The sequence below is a fragment of the Passer montanus genome, unplaced genomic scaffold (assembly GCF_014805655.1).
Source record: "Passer montanus isolate IOZ18808 unplaced genomic scaffold, ASM1480565v1 scaffold3, whole genome shotgun sequence".
Lineage (NCBI taxonomy): Eukaryota > Metazoa > Chordata > Aves > Passeriformes > Passeridae > Passer > Passer montanus.
Genome location: NW_024367707.1, coordinates 21658421 through 21678633, shown reverse-complemented (window position 1 = coordinate 21678633; position 20213 = coordinate 21658421). Strand labels below are relative to the sequence as shown.

The window sequence follows — 20213 nt, the reverse complement described above, 5'->3', positions numbered from 1 at the left end:
TGGAGGCAAGAGCTGGAAAGTGCTTTCCTTGTCACTGTTGGCCCATGTAGATGCTTCCTCCAAAGGGTGAAAAGTCACCTTTTGGAAATATCAAATATTCCAAATTGTACAGGGTCTTAAATCAAAACATTCATCAGCAGACTAGCTCTAGGAGAGGACGAGGGTTAGGAGATTTCCCTTCTGCACAATTTCCCTTCTAATTTAGCTTGCACGTGGGAATTCTGTCTGTGAGGAGAGGCCAGGGCTGCCCCATGCTGGACACTGCTGGTTCCAGCCAGCTTCAGTGAAGCACTGCAGGCACAGCTGAGCCCTCAGCCAAGCTGGTGCCTTGGGGAAGGTGTGTGTGAGAAAAGGCAAAGCACTGCATGGCAGTGAACAGTGACGGGAAAAGATCTGAGACAGAGCCCTCTGAGCACCAAAGTCAGGGAAGGAGAGGAGAAAGAGCTGAAGCAGCTTCCCCTGCAGTCATGGAGAGGATCTATCCACACTGCAGCCCATGGAGGACCCACAGAGCAGCAGATGAATATTTACTGAAGGAAACTGGAGATCATGGAGAGCCCATGCAGGAGCAGGTTCATCCTGAAGGACTGCAGCCCATATGCGAAGGACCCACATTGGAGTGGAGGAGGAGTGCAAGGAGAAAGGAGCAGAGGAGACCTGTTATGGACTGACTGCAAATCCCTGTTCCACATCCACTGTGCATTGCTCAGCATGGGGAGGAGGTAGAGGAGCTGAGAAAGAAGCAGTGAAATACTTTGGCCTGGGATAAAAAGGGAGGTAGAGGGCAAAGGTTTTTAATTTTCATCTTTATTTCTTAACATCTCCAATCCATTAGCAATAAAAAAAATCTGTGTTTTGCCAGTTCTGCACCAGTAACTGGCAAGGGATCTCCCTGTCTTTATCTCAACTCATGAGCTTTTTCACATATTTTTTCCTCCTGTCCTGTTGGGGGAAGGTAGTGAGTGGCTGGGTGGGCATCTGCCAAGTGGTCTAGCTCAACTCAATATGATTTTATTCTTTTAGCAGGTCAATCAGTAAAGAAATCCAACCAAGCTTTTTATCATACCTGCATGAGTGGTCATACCCAAACATGACTCCTAGGACTTTATTATGTAATCATTTTAGTCAGCACCATGGTGATTTTCCTCACCTCATTTTCAGCTGCTTTTCAAGAGCCCCTATCAGAGATGGCCCTTCTCTGTTGGCTAAATTGCTTGTGTTGCACCTTCCTAATTAATTTCATTTAATGAAAATGAGCTGGGTTACCTGAAACATGTAAAATATTTTGCTATCCAGGATGATCTTGACTGAAACTGCCTTAGAGCATATTCCCACAAACTGCTCCACTGGCATTTCAGACAAGACAGAAACCTGGTAGGAAGAGGGAGGGGAGATCTAGAGGGGAGCACGGGCTGCAGATAGAAGAGGCTACCTGAGCCAGCTGGACTTTGACTCTTGTTCTGCCTTTACTGGTCAGGTAGCCATGTCCTCTTAGCTTGGACTTCCAGACATATCATCATGATTGTACTATTTGTGAGCTGGGAGTTACTGTGTGTCTAATTTAGGACTGGAAAGGCTGTAACTTATTTACAGAAAAGGAGTTTATTGTAATAGGGCATTTGTTTCTAAGGTGAAAGCCAAAAACTTGTATCTGTGTATTTCTACAAGAATCTAGAAGAACATTCAATGCTCCCTCCCTGATGTCCCTGCTCAATGAACATAATATCACAGATACATAATTGTCACAAGACTAGGAAAGAAGAGAAGTCCCTGAGGACAAGTAAGTGGGAACTAACACCTCTGAAGACCAACAACATCACATGGAAGAAGATGATGCTTTCTTAATTTTTTCAAGAACGGTATAAGCAAGGACGCTTTTCTTCTTTGGAAAGTTGTCAGCAGAGAAGAGATTAAATACTTTGAGTCTAGTACTTCTTCCTTGTCCTTCCAAATGCCTCAGAAACTTCTAAAGTCTTTAAGAATGAACCAAACCTTCCTTTTCCAGTACACTTAAATAAAAGTTAAGTTAAAAAGAACAAAAGAACAAGTTAAGTTAAAAGAACAAAACCCAAGTTTTCTGAATGCCCTGGAAGCAATTTGGGTACAATTTGCTACCCTTTCTTATCCTGTATCTGTAGTCTAGGTCAGGTCAAATTGTCCATGCTGGAATGGGATTTGGTGGAGTTGGACTCCTATAGGTTCCATAATCCTGTCTCTCTCATTAAGCTTTATTAATTCTGTGCCATTGTTCCTGAGTGGAATTGACAAATAATTTTAAAAACACAACCACCTATCCCAAAGAGCAATAAGATGTGAGGAAGAGTGATGGGCTTGAAGAATGGTGTAATCTTGGTTTTCCTTCTGGACTAGTTAGTATTTGTCCTGCACAATCTCTCTTAGTCAAAGATTTAACAGGAGAAAAAGTCATGTCCTTCACCTGTCAGAGGAAGTCCCTGATGTTGGTAGAACACTCAAGCCAAAGATTTTGATTAAATTGGCCCTCTTTCAATATCCCTGTGTACACCAACACAAAGCAGTATTTTTCTTGAGTCAGTATTTTATCTGATCCTGTGTTATATTAAATAACTGAAGGACAAAAACAATGTTGTTATTAACCTCTCTCTCTCTATTGTGCCCGTGATTGCATTAAAAAAACCCCAGTGACCCAGTAAAGAACTTGAAGAAAGTAACAAGATTCCTAGTATTTTTCCTAGTTGGTTTCATTTTTATTAAATACACAACTGTGAAACTGTATAACAGTTTCAGATGTCTACGTCAACAAGTGGTGCAATTTAAATAAAGATGTTTGAAAACCACTTAGTCCATTTCAAGTTAGTAAATTCTCTCTCACATAGCTGTTTCAAGTATTGTTTCTAATATCAAGATTTAAGTAGTTTCTGAGTGCACTTTTCATGTACTGTACTAAGTCTGTGACAATGTAGCAAAAAGTGCAGCAAAAACCTGAAAATAAAACAGTCCAGTGCCACCCAATTAGATGTAGGTATAAATCTCCAAATTACTAATGTAAGAGGCTGCAAGTATTATTATATGAGACATTTTTCTTCTAGGTAACTGAAGAGTAAGAAAGGGTCAAACAGCAAAAACATACAGAAAGGATAAGAGAATTGAACACTCTAGAGAATTTGGTGAAAAGACACACAGTACAGTACATTTGATAAGAGTGAATGTTGAGAAACAGGACTGAACAGCATTGTTGAACTACATTGATAAAGACTAAAGCTAGATTTCTTATCCTTTCTTTTGGTATGTGACTTACGGAGTTTTCCAGCAGTGCTTGAAACAAGGCATTGAACAACAATAAACAGATTTTTTTTAAAGTACAGTATTTAGTTCTGCAAACATCTCTGCTGCTTCAGAATACAGAACATCATTATTTTGATATGACAACAGCACACTGACACGTTGTGATGAAATTTGGTTGCTATATAGTGTGAAACACTCATACTGACATTTCACCCAGTGAGCAGTGTTTCACTGCTAAAGAATACACTGGCAAACCAGTGCAAACTGCAGGTGTCTGTGTTTCAAAGAATAAAAAATAGGTCATCCCTGAGTAATCTCCCTGATCTAGAACTAAGAAACCTAGTGCTATGACAGTTCAGGTAAAGTCACCATTGAACAACTTTCAAAGAAGCAGTTTCCTGTTCTTAAGCTCAGCATTAAGGGAAAACATATTTTTACATGCTTGTCTGAAAACTCCTAATTTTCTATTGAAAACTCAAGCCCATCTGTTATAAACCTGGTAAGAACCAGCTTCAGCATATGCAACTCACATGCATGGGAGGGATGAATTCTAGCAGTCAGCTTTACAGTTTCCTGACTTTAGCTTACTTTTTTTTCTTTTGATGGAAACAGAGACCACCACTCCTCTGCAGTTTGCATGGTTCCTTATTTAGGAATAAGTAATGTGGTCAAACTCTTACCTCCTCATACACTCCAGAGCCTGAGTGAAGACCTGTGGAGCCATTCCATGTTCATGCTGGAGGATCAAACACTGCTCCAGGGTGATGGACATGGCAGTCCTGTCCTTGGCACTCTTACAGCTCGTAAACCGAACACCGTTAAGTCTGCGGCATATCTAGAAATGGGACAGACAATCCATGACTCCTTCTACAGGCAAAACTTCCTGTCAGAGACAACACCTGCACTTCCCCTCAGAGACACAAATGTTGTCTAGGGCTTCGATGTCAAAGTTTGGCACGTTTGAGGGAGCAGAACTTCATTGTATGAGTTGAGGGGAAAATCTGATATGGAAAATACATTCTATTTCCCCATGTCTCATTCTAGAGGAGGTCTACCCTGGCAGCATTTGCAAGCTACATGCAAGCAAATGAAGAAATTCAAATATACCAGTAATAAAAAAGGGGCAAATACATATGAATACAGAAAATCAGCTGAACTATGCAGAGATGGTTAGATGAACAAATACCTCAGCAGCTTGCCAAAGGATATCTACATTCTTGTTTTTCCTTGCATGAACATTTTGTCCCAGAAATCTTAACAGTTCAGGCAGGCACGTCTGACTACGAGATCGAGGTAGACCTATAAAGAAAACAAAACCAACTCCACTTATTCATCTGTACTCAACAGATCATTTACAAAGTGTTTCTATATGCCTGTTGCAAACACATTTGTGTTTTCTTGAAACTAGAACAACTATTCAAGTTCTGATTTACTTAGTACCATCAACAAAACAAATTCATGCTTAATTAAACTCAACTGGAAATATAAATTCCAGTTACTTAAAAATTCAGGGACTCAGAATCTAATAGCAGTATAATAAGAGAATGAAGAAAGGGAGCAAGATTGGTATAGTCTTTTGGTCTTTCGGTTTGTCACAGATGTGACAGGAAAACATGCATGTCTTCAGAGAGACTCTGAAGATATTTTATATTCTGCTCACATTTTTGATTTTAAATTTGCAAGCTGGTCAGCTTTCAGTTACAAGAAACATCCACAGGACACCACATTGTCGTGATATGTTTGTTAATATTTCACTAAGTGGAAATAAAGTAGTTGAAAATTTTCAGAGTACCTTTCAGTACTCATCTTCTGTGTTCAAACTGTTGCACACCATCTCTTACGTATGTAGCAAAATAATCCAGGCAATCAATTACAAGTATTCAACAAGTTCTCTTTTTTGTTTTTTGTTGTTTGTTTTTTTTTAAGGAATAACCACAGAGAACACCAACTAAAATTGTGACTGAATAAATACACTGAGGTATGCACTGTAAGAGATGACTGTAACAAAAATAATCCTACCTGAGTGACACATGAGGCTTTATTTCAGGCCTACTTCTCACAGCAAATGCTATGTTGGACTAACCTGATTTCTTCCTACAGGAAGGTAACCCACCGAGCAGATGGGGGAAGGCTGTGGACATTGTTTACCTGGACCTTGGCAAAGCTTTATCACTGCTTCCCACAGCATTCTCCTGGACTAACTGCTCGTGGCTTGGTGGGACATACTGTTTATTGAAAAAGCAGACAATCCCCCCTGGCAGGGAAGAATGATGAGGAGGACTCCATTGATATGAGAAGGCTAATTAATTACTTTATTATACTATATAATTCTATACTGTATTACACTACATCTAAACCGAGACTGCACAAGCACTCCCTTGAACAGGATCTTGTGACTCTCTGCTGACCGACAGTCTGGACATTTGCTTGGCCCTAATAGGCCAAGGAGACAAAACACATCACTCTTGGGTAAACAGTCTCCATATTGCATTCTAATTTAGCACAACACAGGAGCAGCAAATGAGGTAAAAATTGTTTTGATCATTCTTTTCTCTGCTTTTCTCAGGTTCAGAGAATGTGAATCCCACAAGTGTTCACTGGGTAAGACAACCCAGCTGGATGGCCAGGCCCACGGGGTGCTGGTGGATGGTGCTACATCCAGCTGGTGGCTGGTCACCAGTGTGGTCCCCAGGGCCCAGTTCTGCAGCCAGTCCTGTTTAAAATCCTTATCAGTGATCAGGAGGAGGGGATCAAGTGCGCCCTCACTCAGAGGCAGATGGCACCAAGCTGGGCAGCAGTTCTGATCTACTGGAGGGCAGGAAAGCTCTGCAGAGGGATCTGGACAGGCTGGATCAATAAGCCAAGGCCACTTTTGTAGGGTTCAGCACAACCAAATGTCAGGTCCTGTCCCTGGGTCACAACAACCCCAGGCAGTACTACAGACTGGGGGCAGAGTGGCTGGGAAGCTTCTGGTAGAAAAGGACCTGGGGTGCTGGTCCACAGCAGCTGAACATGAGCCAGCAGTGCCCAGGTGGTCAGAAGGCCAATGGCATCCTGGCCTGGATCAGCAATAGTGGCCAGCAGGAGCAGGGCAGGGATTGTCCCCTGTGCTCAGCACTGGTGAGGCCTCACCTCAACTCCTGTGCTCAGTTCTGGGCCCCTCACTGTAAAAAGGACATGGAAGTGCTGAAACCTCAATGGTGTCCAGAGAAGGGCAACAAAGCTGGTGAAGGGTGTGGAGCACAAGTCTTATGGGAAGCAGGTGAAGGAGCTGGGGCTGTTTAGCCTGGAGGAAAGGAGGCTCAGGGGGACCTTACTGCTCTCTACAACCACCTGAAAGTCAGGAGAGCTCTTCTCCCAGGCAACCAGCAACAGGACAAGAGAAAATGGCCTCAAGCGTCACCAGGGCAGATTTAGATTGGATGTTGGGGAAAATTTCTTCACTGAAAGGGTTGTCAAGCACTGGAACAGCTGCTCAGAGAAGTGGTTAAGTCAGCATCTTTGGAGGTATTTAAAAAATGTGGAGATGTGGCACTTGGGGAGACGGTTTAGGGGTGGACTTAGCAGTGCTGGGGGAACAGTTGGACTTGATGATCTTAAAGACCTTTTCCAACCTAAACAATTCTACATTTCTATTCTATAATTAACAATACTGTGCCTGTCCTTGGCTGCTTGAACTCTACACCTAGAAAGAAAGCAATACCTGTAAACAAAAAGCTGGCACAGGGCATCTCCTCTTTCTAAAGACAAGGAGAGCTAACAGAACAAGGAGCTAGTGAAGCTAATACTAATTTCTTAGAAAACTCTAAACTCTGCAGAGTTTAGAATTAATAACACAGGGATGTGGACAGTGGTTAAGGAATCAACTTTTCTTGTGTACCACTCTTGAAGGGAACATTTCCTGCAATCTGCCAGCAGATAGTTCACTGGGACCTTTGTCCCCTAGAATGATCTGTTTGTTTTTCCTTTTGCCTCTACCTACTGCAGACTACATAACTAGGCATAATCACTTGGTTTGCAGTTAAATGTAAAATGCTATTCCTCCCTTGGTAAGGGTTCACAGAAAAGTACACTTCATTTTGTATATCCTAAATTATCACAACCTTCAGGAGGCAAAAAAGGCAAAAGCTAAAAGATGATTGGATCAAACATAAGAGGTTTGGGGAAGAGGGATGAGACTGAAATAAAAAAAAAAGGTAAGCAAAATAAAAAGAAGAAGAAGGAACTGAATGGAAATTATAATTATAAAAGACTAGATGGAGATATGAACAAAATTCATTTAAAACTGGTTAATTTTTGAATCATACAAGAAAATCCGATGCTAGACTACTATACAATAAAGAATTAAACTTTGCAGCTAACATTCCAGAGAATTTATTATGCAGCATTTTGAATGCCTGGATGGAGGGAAGCTGGTTGTGCTCTTAGCTGTATCAAAAAAAATTCAGGGTAACCGAACTCACAATAACACACTTTAACAGACAAAATTCTTACTATCTTATTGCCTGCTGTTGCATTTGTATTTCTGGAATGAAATTGTAACTGTAGGACACATGAAATAACCTTAGAAGATGTTCGATTGCAATAATAATGAATTGATGAATTTTCACCATTTTTGTATATAACACTTATGCCGCTGCCTTCTCAAAAAAATCCCAAGCAGTAACAAGCAAGTAAAAAATCCAGTAAAAATTAAGCATGTAGCTTTTGTCACTCTTCAGGTTCTCTGTTGTTGGCTGAAGATGCAACAACTACAGGGAAGTGCCAGAGGAAAAACAGAGGGAAGTGACTGAGTTCCTAAAAACTGGCAGTTGCTCTCTGTGCAGGTTTTATAAGTGCAGAGAGCATCACCAAAAACTGCACATAAAAAGTGCTGCTGCTAGAACCTGTCAGTTTTACACCTTTACCTTACAACAATCTCACTGCCTAAATGGATAATTACACAGTACATAGTGCCATTTAGAAAGAGATGTAAAAGTAACTTTAAAAAGGAAAGTTAATCAGTCTGACCTTTAAACTCCTTGAATCCACTCTACTTTAGCACTCAAGTATTAAAACAGAGTTGTATCATTCCTTGCAGGTTACTAAAGCTGGTGTACCACTGACATTTAAAAAACCAACATAAAGCAAAAAAATTTAAAAATCAGCCTGAATTGTGCTGTTCAAGCAAATTTCTCATTAATTACAAAATACTTACAATCATCAGGCAAAACTTCCTTGAACTGCTCAAAATATGAATTCAACCTCACTAAGCTTTCCATGTTAATTACTTCTTGCAGTGAGGTGTCTCCAAACCTTTAAAAGCAGAAAAAAGGAACAATTAAGCCCAAGGTAAAATGTTCCTCTTTTTCTTTGAAACAACTGCACTTGGCAATATGTCTACCAAAAAACCAGTTTAAAGATTCATCCCAGGATTTCCCTAACCATTCAAATGCCAGGTGAAGTGTAACAGAGAGCTGCTGTAATGGTTCATTACAGAGAAAGAAAATACCAGAGTATGAGAGGGAAAAGGGAAGGAAGGTATAAAAAAATCTTGTAGAAAATAGTATTTAAAAGTCTTTGGCTTTCATGTCTATCTTTCAATATTAAATTCCTACCTGGCAAATTGTTTTACCTAAATTTAAACTTTTAATAATGGAGTTACTAGTTGAGTTCATAAACTAATAACAACCATAACATCAGTAGACAGGACTGAGAATGTTGACTTCAGGTATGTAAATGAAAAATATGGATCTAGGATTAATAAACCATGAATGTAATAAATATTGTCAACAATGCCCCAATGCATTTTATCTAAATATATCCACATACACAGATGTACACACAGAGAGCTGACATCTGTAACTGTGCCAGTCATCTTGGGCTTCCTTTGTAGGCAACAGAGGACAACAGTAATTGCTAGAATGATTTTGTTAGACTTTTTCTCATTGTCCACCACCACAGTGCACACTCCAGCCTGGTACCAAGGCTGCTGTCACAACATGCATGTGCCTGGCTTCACTCGAGTGCTCTGTTGGAGCAGTGTTCTGCCAATGTACTCTTCACAGGATGTGACCATAACAGAGGGAATCTGCTGGCTCTTCCAGAACTGAGCAGTTTCCCTACCAAATACAATTACATAATTATATTTTTCAGTTTTACAACAGCAGTGTTACATTACATAAATACTGCAAGGGTATGTTAAAACACAGGTGCACTTTGCCCATTATCCTGAATTTTGACAGTGACCAGGAGAGGGAGTCTCAGGGAGAATGCAAAACCAAGACAGCAAATACACAGCAATACCCAGAATGATCTCAGCCTCCAGTGATCTGTCATTCACACAGGTCTTAAGTCACAAGGAGCACCTGTGTGCTAAATAGCCCTTGACAGATCTCCCATTGTAAATTCACATCTGAACCACATAAACCTGCACTAGTCTCAAACCCATGAGGTAAGGAGCTTCACAGCTACGTGGCACACAAAGAAGGACTTATTTTTGTTTGGCATTTGGCAGATTCATTTAGAACAGTGCTCTCAGAGAAAGTGAATCGCTGTCAGTTATGCAAGAGTGCAATTCCACATCAACGTAGCTCCATTGCTGAGCTGCCAGCAAGGCTGAGCTTGCCTGACTGAACACCTACTTCTCTGCTAGGGTTTGCTGCTCATTGATTCCCACGTTGAAAAGAACAGGCTGAACCCTCAGTAACATTCCACTTTGAATCTCACGCGGCAACAAATCAAACAAGGCGCTTGGCAGAGGGATCCTCACGTTAAATCCATCACTGAAAAGAAATAAATGGCTATTAGACATAAGGATCAAAAAGCTACATTCCAAGAATATGTTATTTGTCTAAAAAGGGATAACACCTAGAACATAATACAACCATTAAAAAGCAACCATCAGTCAAAACTGACTCAGAGGAACTGCCACAACTTGCTTCCAGTCAGAAAATCTATCCTAGTTCAAAAACAAACATGCAGCAACCTGCAATGTTGCATTTATGTCCTCACAGACATTCACATCAGATCTACCAATCTCCTGACAATGGCTGATTTTGCTCTGCTCATTAATACTGCAGTTCTTCTACAACTTGAGTAGAAAAATCCAAATTTTGGCATGTTCCCACTCATCAAGAATAAAGTACATTTATTGTTTTTTACCGATTTCCAGTGATGACTGGCAGCATATCAGTAGATGTATTTGATGTAGCCTGAGTTACTTTAAAGGTTACATTCCTTAAGTCCATGATTCCCAAACTCATGTCCTCCAGCATTGCCAGCTCCTCACCTAAATCCAAGAGGAAAAAGTGAATTGTAATTAATTGTTATGCACAACTTCCTTTTGTCAATTTGATGACAGCAGTAGGGAATCACTCCATACAGAAGTTCCACAGATGAAGTGGTGCTGCAGGCCCAGCCTCCCCCTTGACCTACAGACAATGTCATGGCTGATTTTTTGAGTTCAGCCAGTTTAGAAAACACCAGATATCTAGAACAGTCCAGACTACTCATCTTTAAGTATTTTATATGCTGATTTTCCAAGTTAGATGATGCTAATAAGTACTTCTCAGCATTGTCAGAGCCATGATATCCTTTGTACAAGGTATTCTGGATTTGTCCAATAAAACATTCCCTAAAGAGTATTCAGACAGCTTTTGAGACAAAGGAGTGAAACACTTCTGAGTTTCACTGAGTGAAGTAATTTCCCTTTTTATATTCACTCTTCAGTCACACATTGTGCTGCAAGACTACAGAAGTTTCAGGAAAATTCGAAAAGTGTATTTTGGGCACAGTTTCTCCCAGCTTATCAGAACTTTCATCCAATTATTTTCTGAAAAAAAACCCCTAAAGATCACTGTGATACATTTTAGTCTTTCTTAAACCTTTGACCTTATTATATTATTATATTATAAAATATTATATTATTATATTAAAAAACTGTATTATATTATAAAAGAATAGAATGTCACACTTTATCTTTTGGAAGCAATTCAAGTAAGTGAGAAGAAATTCAGAGTTGTTAGATAATTAAGCACTTCAGCTATAATCTAGTTTTGCATTTTAGTTTTTGAAATAATTTTGTAGCTGAGCTGCAGATTGTCCCAAACACTCACATCCTGTTGTAGCCAATTTAATGCAGAATTTGCTGACTCAACAGCTAATCCCACTCCCTGGCCCTTTGCCTTTACCATAAGTGCTCAGCAGGCTCTCAAACTGTGCCAGCAAGCCAATGGTGTAGAGTTGTCTTAGAAATCCATCATCATGCAGGCAGTTCCTCAACTTGATAATGAAACCACAAATGAGAGCTGTCAGCTGTGAGAGAGGAAACAGACAAGAATGAAATGATTCAAAATAAAAAAGGTTCTTCAGCCCCAAACAAAAATCACAGCATGTATAAGAGGTGCAATAAAATCTGTCACGCAGATACTCTGTTCCTTTAAACATCATTTTTTCCTTGCAGCTGAAGACAAGGAACCAATGAAAACCCAAAGCATGCATAAAATCAGATTCAGGGCACGCTGCCTTCATGTCACAAGCTGTCTCAAAATGGGGCTGCTGTAGATCTCACACCTTCTTGTTTTCTGAACACGATGACTTGTGGTAGGGTCTACAACTTATGAATTACAGAAGTTGCTCCTTAGAGAATTGGTTTAGTTTTAGACAGAAAAGCAACACAGCTAGTTCCAGGCCAAGAATTTTGATAGAATGAATAAATTACTGCTTTTCAAAAATTACATTTGAGAAAGCTTAAAAATGCACTATCTGTTTGCATTATGCAGACTTGAACTCCGATGCTACAAGAGATTCAGAACAAGATCCTGAGGATCTAGTACTAAGCTCAGTACTATTATCTAACATTAATACTAGTCTTAATTTGCTGTCCACAAAGGAACTTCCCAGGTGATGGCCATCACTAAACCATGTCCTAAACTGCCATATCCACACATTTTTTAGCATTTCAGGGAAGGTGACTCCACCACTTTCTTAAGCAGCCCACTCCAGGTCTTAACAAACTCTTCCATGAAGAAATTTTCCCTAATATCTACTCTAAATATCCCCTGGCACAACTTGAGGACATTTCCTCTCATCCTGTCACTTGCTTTACATTTTTGATATTACATTAAGGGACAAAAGCCCTGCCAATGATGTCCAAGAAACAAACTTCTTGAAATAGTGATTTCACAGGGAAGCAGATACAGAAATGTAGTGGGCAGAAGAATTTTTTTCTGTGGGCAGTGGAAATTTTTTTAGTGCAGACACTTGGTAGTCAGTGTCTGACACAAGAGATACCAGCAGGTCTAGAAACAGAACTTCTGGGAAAAAAACCCAGAACTAATTTCCCTTCCTGTAGCTGAACTTCTGTCCTTAGGCACCATATGTCCTGCTGGGTTTCTCAATGCAGAAAACAACAAAAGGTAAATGAAGGAGTACACCTGCTACTCACAGACCTTTTTGCCCTTCTCTCTCACACCTAACTTTTGCTTTGGCCTGGTGGTATTGGAAGGCAAAGGCTGTTTCTGAATACAGCAGTATATTTTAACATACTAGTATTTTTAGTAGCTCTGGAATAATTTTTGTTTTCAATAGTGAATGACTGTATATCCAAGGAGACAGCTAATTTATGAACTGTCAAATGCACATAACCAGTAAGGACAGGATAGCACAGCTTGCGAGGGGCAATCAGGGTCAAACCTGGGAAGAGATCTGAAAAATTCTGGAAAGAGTAATCTTTCATATTCATGGAAACCCCACCAAATGTGGAAGTGAAATCAAACCATGCACATGTGCTTGCTTACAGTCTGGCAGAAGACAACATCCCTGCGATACTGAAGGCTCAGGCAGAGCCCTATTGTTGGGGCACTGTCCTGCATTAATAAAAACACCATGGCTTTCTTGGCCTTGTCGCTCATCATGGCTACGCAGTCAGTGAGTGTGGTCAGCAAGGGATAAAGAGCTTCACTCCATTCACCTGATTGAAAGGAAAAAAAAATTAGCAGCAGTGGAAGCACTTTATTTGAAACAAACACACCATAAGAAATAACTTCCTGTTGCAAGATGAAGTTGTTGATCATTCACACTTAGAAATAATTTTATTTTGGCTGGATGGTTATTCTTTGCTCTGTAATAATTAAGTAACTTTACAGTGTGGTAATTGCATGAGGAAAATATGGAGAATTTTAGTCTGTTATGACTTTCCAGACCACATAAAAGTTACCAGAATTTGTGCCCACGCAACAGGCTGTACACTAGCTGATTTGGAAATCATAACAGAAACATGAACAACTATACACAGAAGTGTATATAACTGCATGTTCATGTTCAAACAAACCCTTTCACTGCACATACATGGACAGACAGTAAGGAGTCCATTGTACTACAGAAATAGGGACCATCTGCTTAGCCATTTCTGTCAATGAGATTCCTCCAAACATCCTGCCTTTTGGATTTCCAGGCTCATAGGTGTATCATTCAATTGCCTCACCACTTTATTGACCCTTATTGCACCTCAGTGAGGCAAGATGATGCTCATCTCCTATTTGCAGCTAAGAATAATAAAGTGTGAGGTGAGAAATTAATGTGGGTACTCTTATAAGTGTTTCCTGTCTCCTGAGCAGTTTTGAAGGCTTTAAGTTAGATAACAAGAAATATTAAACATAGTGAATTAGATGGGAATCATACAGATTGTTGGAAGCTTTGGAGCTTTTCTTCCACTGAAATACACAAGATATGACCCAGCGGATTCTGTTCAAGGTCCTGCACAGGAAGTACAGAAGAGAAATTGAGTTGTCAAAGTCCTTCTCTTTTTAAAGGGCAGGACAGTATGTTTTATTTTTTAAAAGCACCAGAGCTCACAAACAGCACACACACAACTCCCAACCCAGCTGGCTGTAGGAATAAGGCAACGTACAGACCAGAACCTGCATGAATGAGACATGCCCCTAGAAGGAAATTGTTTGGGATTTTGACTCAGAAGCAGAACTAAGAGTCAGTAATAATAAATGTTCCTTTGATAACCAGCCAAAGAGGGGAACTCTGGAAGTCTGCTAACAGAAACATATCTGGCAAGATTAACAGAACTATCCTTTTGGCTTTTGCTCTAAGTGGTAAATACATAACCTAACAAACTACACAATGGGGGAAGTTGTTTGACTCTGTTTCATTGCCTTAAATAAAGCACAAAACATCAAAAGAACAGGCAAGGAATCACAGCCTGTCTTTTAAATGCTATTAAATATTTTATCTCAAAATTAGATGCCATAACATGGCCTTGTGAACACTTAGAAAGGAAAATACACATGAAACTGTGTCTCTTACTGCATTTAAGAGCTTTGCTATAAACAAATGAGAATAGCAAGAACTGAAAATATCTTCCAGCACATCATCATCTCACTGACTGTATGGACATACATGTATATAGCTACTAACTCAGCAAAGATTTAAAATTGTCAGTGTGTCTGACAGCACTACATTTAAAAGATATGTTTATCTTTGGTAATCACAAAGTACACTGGTGAAGATAACGCAATTATTAGATGGGATTTTTCTTCCGACATTCACATAGAAGGCAGGGACTCAACTAGGGTAGTGAGCAAAAATACTCTGTGCTGTGTATTCTCTTGTTTAAAATTCTGGCCGTCAAAAAACAAACCCTTGTCAGGCTGCAAAGTTCTAAATAATTTTTTCTACTTACTTCACAGAAGTGTCACCTGTGTTCATTTTTTTTTAGTCAATGGCAGTTGTTATTAACAGTAAACAGGAATAAAACAAAATGCACTCCTAGTCTCAAATTAGGTTAGAACAAGGTAGGGGTGTTGGGAAGGCCAAGGAGTTCACACAGTGAACTTTTGCCGACTATATACTACTGATTATTTAATGAAAAATTAATGTCTTATTAAGAGAACCAAATACATAAAGCTTGTAGGATGTAACATCAGGTGGGAAAAGTTCTTGTTTTTTTCGTCCTAAAGGTCTCTCTTCTCCAGAGCAATAAAAATATTATTAAAACAGCTGTCCTCCAATATCTTGAAAAGATATTTTAGTCTTTTCACATTAAGTATAGAGGGACAAGGACAGAAGAAAGAAGGTTAACATTGGGATGAGACTCCAAAATTCTGTATCCTGAAAATGAGACTTACAATCCCCAATACTTCTTGGTGTGCACCAGTGGCCACAGCTCTCTTCACAAGAGCAGCAGCCACAACTTCCCCAGGATTTTTCCTGGGAAAGGTAGTGACTGGGATGAGACTCCAAAATTCTGTACCCTGAAACATGAGACTTACAATCCCCAATATTCCTTGGTGTGCACCTGTAGCCACAGCTCTCTTCACAAAGAGCAGTAGGCACAACTTCCCCAGGATTTTTCCTGGGAAAGGTAGTGAGAAAGCTCAGAGAAGAAGAAAAACAATTCTTATTTTCACTTACTGCATCTGTTCTTTGGCACATGTGGAATGTGTTATGGAGATTGTTTACCAAAGAGGGATTTGTTAATTGGACTCTGGTGATGCGTGTTTGGATTGATTGACCAGGTAGGTCAAAGCTGTGTGACTGTCTGGAAAGGGTCACGGGTTTTTCTTGAGTAGAGTATAATATAGTATAGTTTAGTACAGTATAGTACAGTATGCAATATAATGTAGCATAGCTTAATAAAGCAATTGTTCAGCCTTCTGAAACCACTGGAGTCATTGCACATTGTTCCCCGGCTGGGGGTCGTCCTGCATTGATGTGCACCCATGACAGAGATTTTCCATCAGCCTTGTTGACTTCTCCATGTTCTGTTTGACTTCTCATTCAGAAAGACGAGCTCAACAGCCCATGTGAAAGGGCATGTCTGAAATGTTAGACTCCCACAGACTTCAGTGATGTTTGGAACAGGCCTCAAACCATTGTCACCTACATCAGTTTGCTGAAACACAACTGGAGAAATCAGAGGCCCTGAACAAGCGTTCTCCCATATCTGTACAAGCAAAAGGACCAGATACCCTCTGCACTCTTAGGAAATAACTTCTCAACAGCTTAGATAACTCACGTGGTGTTATAAAGCATTGCCATTTCAAAATGGTCCATCTTAAAGCAAGGCACTTGTTCAGTCAAGTATGAACAAATCCCTGCAGTTCTCAGAAGAAGCAGAAGCCATGAATGCACATACCTGGAGCAGATTCTTCCGGAGTAGGGCTGCAATCTGCACAGAAATGGAGGGGCAACATGCATGATTAAGGAGCAGCAACACACTCTAAATACAAGCAACTCAAATGCTCAATGCCAGGGTTCTCAAACATTTTCACTGAGTGAAGAGGAGCTAAGCAGAATACTCTGCTGCCCTCAGGCATCAAGGGCATGGACTGTCTCCTCCACTCCATTGTTCTGATCAGAAGAACACCTGGATGGGGATTTGGAGGAAAGGCAGTACCTGCCAGCTGAGAGGATCCCTGTGGATTACAGTGCACTGTCAATCCGCAGTGATCCACAGGGCACAATTTGAGAACCACTGCTTTACTGCAATTATAGATTAAGCTGGCAGTAAGGCTGCTAAACAGAAGAGCAAAAGACCAGCAGTAAGTTCAATGCATTTAACAGAAAACGACACTAAGGCACCCACAATGTAAGAATAATAAGAAACCTGTTCTTTGCTATCTTAGTCAAAATTCCATTACACAATTTCTGAGATAATTAACAGAAACATTAGAATGTATATTAAGGGCTGAAACCTCACCAGAGAAGTCTGTGAGTATTCCATACTCACTTCAGTGGGAGGATCAAGGTATCAGATGAAAACATTCTAACAGTAAATTCTAACAGTAAAAAAATAACATAAGCCCTGTTATAGCAAGTCCTGCATTAATGAAAAGTAGTTTACTAAGCTAACAGGATTTAAGCTTCTGTTGTTTATATCTAGATTCACTAGTCAATGAATTATAAATCTGAACATAACAACAGAAAATATAGAATTCAATAGTATGCATCAGGACAATCATCTCAGCTAGATAATCAGAAAAACCTCTCAGTAAATTAAAATCCATCATACTGTATGTCCCCATGTGATTTTAGTAATGAATATCTAAGCCAATAACCTAAGTACATTTGAAAATATCTTTTTTAAGTTTCCCTTCTACTATTTCAGGCAGTATTTTCTTTCACAAACATTCATTTCTAGAGAGATCCTTCAATAAATTTTACTGTCCCTCTCTTACCAGTTCTGGAACTATCTTGCTTAGCTTGGTTTTACATTGCTTTCAAAATGATTTCTATCTGCTCTCTGCTCATTTATTCAAAACTCAGAATTACTCAAAAACTTTAAATCTTTCAATACACAAAGCCAATAATGTTGTGATTCTGAATTTAGAGAAAGGACCTTCCTTGTCCTTTAATTCTGCCCCAGGTTCTGTCAGATAAAAAGAAGGAATTTTTTCCCCCTATTTTGGAGGGACAGCAGGGAAAAGTTACAGAAATTCTTTGCACTAAAAACATCTTTGGTAAGGTCACACAACCAATTCCACTTTTATGTGGCATAAGTGCCATGATCCAGAGTAGATTTAAAAGAACCACTGAAAATGATAGGAAAATATCATTCCAAGGTCTTTTCAGCATCGAATTGTCTTGGGAAAAGCTTCTGACAACACTCAACACAGATTTTTCCTGTGAATTTTTAATATTAAAAATCCACAACTTTTAATCATTTATGTGAATGTGCATTGAAGATTACTGATTAAACTTACATGTAAATACATATAAAACTCCATGTAAACTAGCTAGCAAACAAAAACATTTATAGGCATTAAACCAGTAGAAGGAATTTAGTCAAAGATTACTGAAACAAAAACCTACTCTCCTATTTTTTAATAATACACAAAAATATCAGTCTAATCTAGAAAAACATGGTTGTCTAAAATACTAAATAAACTATAAGGTAACATGCAAAGCTACACAAAAAATATATTAACATTTATTTTCACTTCCTTTTTGCCTTTTTTTTCTTAAGGCACTGCCTTCCATGGCAACACTAAAAATGTGATGGACATGTAGTCACAGACACACATAAGGACAAGGGCCATCAAACGAGAAGACAGAACAGGACACAGGAAATGAGAACACAGATCAGGCTTTTTAGAGCTTCACTTTGCCCACCTGCGTTATTAAGTGGCCAAATCAGAGTGACCACACGCAAAGAATGTCAGAATAAGTCAAGTACTTAAGTAAATTAAATAATTCTGAAATGTAATGCACAACTGCCAAACTATCAGCCTAAACTGATATGGATTTATTTCATTCACAGGCTCACAACTTTACGCTGGGTTCAATACAGTACCCACTTGAGCTTAAATTTTGAATGGATTTAAGAACTTGCACTGCCAATTCCTACATTCCAGCTACAAGAAGTCTAATAACTGAGTGCCTCAGCACCACAATTTGGGTTAAAATTTGCTTTGAACTCTGTTAGGTTCATCTACATTGAGCTCAATCTAATGGGACTGCTTGGGGTCCTCTCCTATGCTTTAGCAGTCCAGCTGGGACTATCAGTTTTTCAGTAGTGCCTGCACTTCTCTCATGTTTTATTTACCTGTAATAAGCTTTGATTGCTGAAAAGAAGCTGAAGCCAACAGGAAAGCTAGCAGAGGTGGTGTCTGTCATGTGATAACCCATACAACTGTTTCACCAGCTTAAAACACACAGAGTGAAAACCAAGTGCCACTGCCATCAATGGATTTGGAAATTATTTTAGTGGGACCAGGATTTCAAACTAAGTAATGGGCTTAGCAGCTCCCAGTAACATCTCTTTCTGCCTGACATCACTGCTTACCACCACCACTGAGCTAAAAGCACATGCAGGGCTGAAGGGGAGGCTTAGGAATGATGCCAGCACACAGGAAGAGAGCAGCAGCGAGAAGCAGTGTCTGGCATACGCACTTGTCTTGAGAGAATGGCATGCACAGGATGGTGTGGATGAAGATGGTGGTGAGGATGATGAAGATGGTGAGGATGATGAGGTCTCATTTAAATCTTCTGGATTTATCCAGTAGGCACGACTGTCCCGATTACCTTTCTTACTGGTACTGCTGACGTCACACTGGAAAACGTCCTCACAGCTGTCACTTTGCAGGCGCTCCTTCTGGAGAAGTTTGTCCACTCGCTGGATGATACACTCCAGACTTTTGTCAACATTCAACCAAACTTTCTCCTGAAAAGAAAACATTTCTTTCTCTGTTTAAAACCAAAAGAGACATGGGGTAATAAATCCCTTGGCGATATATTTCCCCCTGTGGTTCTAGCAAACTTTCCTCTGGGCTATTGTGGCTGCCTGTGTGCATACACAAATTATGGGTACATAAATAACATATACCAGGATGTCAACAATATCTACTGACATGACTTGTGCAGTAAATTGCTAAGTTAATTTTCTGTGTAAGCTTGCCAAACAATTTTAAGTTCTTCTTCCTGCCCTATTATTCCAATTTCTAGCTGGTACTATTGTTTACTCTTGAAATTCATGTTTGACATAATAATTGTATACAATCACACATCCTTTTCTCTCTGTAACTCAGTGAACAACAGATAAAATTACTGTATTGTAGTAATGTCTAAATACCGAATTAGCTTTATTTGTATTATTACTGTGACTTTGACTGTTAATAATAACAAAAAAATTACAACTAGCAAGGATCCATTTCCAAAATGAATTCAATCTCTTTTAAAAGTTGGTATTTCCCAATATTAATAATTGCTTTAATTAATCTTGACTATTTGTGAGATTTAGTTAACTTCTGTTTATTTAACACAATGACAGAATTTACAGAGTCCAACTGTCATTTTGATTGGCAGTGGTAGGGAAAATAATTTTAAAACTTTGTGCAAACAGTTTTAAAATGCTGTTCATAATCAAAACAGTGATTGACTGCAAGTTCTAAATGTTTACAGGAGTATTTCTGTAAGAGGAAGGCTAAATTGCATAGCTAGCACCCACAAAATACACT

The 20213-nt window shown here is 39.4% G+C and overlaps 1 protein-coding gene across 7 annotated transcripts in view; it reads right to left on the bottom strand.

Annotated features, from left to right (window-relative positions):
• Positions 1-20213, bottom strand: part of INPP4A (inositol polyphosphate-4-phosphatase type I A) — an 83490-nt gene that overhangs the window by 8928 nt on the left and 54349 nt on the right. For 3 of the 7 annotated variants that reach the window (XM_039714074.1, XM_039714076.1, XM_039714077.1), the window contains 9 exons: positions 19282-19420; positions 16394-16426; positions 13044-13216; positions 11436-11559; positions 10408-10534; positions 9888-10028; positions 8462-8559; positions 4451-4563; positions 3945-4099 (listed from right to left, as the gene is read on the bottom strand). In XM_039714074.1, the coding sequence (XP_039570008.1) occupies positions 3945-4099; positions 4451-4563; positions 8462-8559; positions 9888-10028; positions 10408-10534; positions 11436-11559; positions 13044-13216; positions 16394-16426; positions 19282-19420 (1103 nt within the window). Of the gene's footprint in view, positions 1-3944; positions 4100-4450; positions 4564-8461; positions 8560-9887; positions 10029-10407; positions 10535-11435; positions 11560-13043; positions 13217-16393; positions 16427-19149; positions 19421-20213 lie in introns of all 7 variants that reach the window. The other 4 variants (XM_039714072.1, XM_039714073.1, XM_039714075.1 and 1 more) reach the window with 2 other exon arrangements.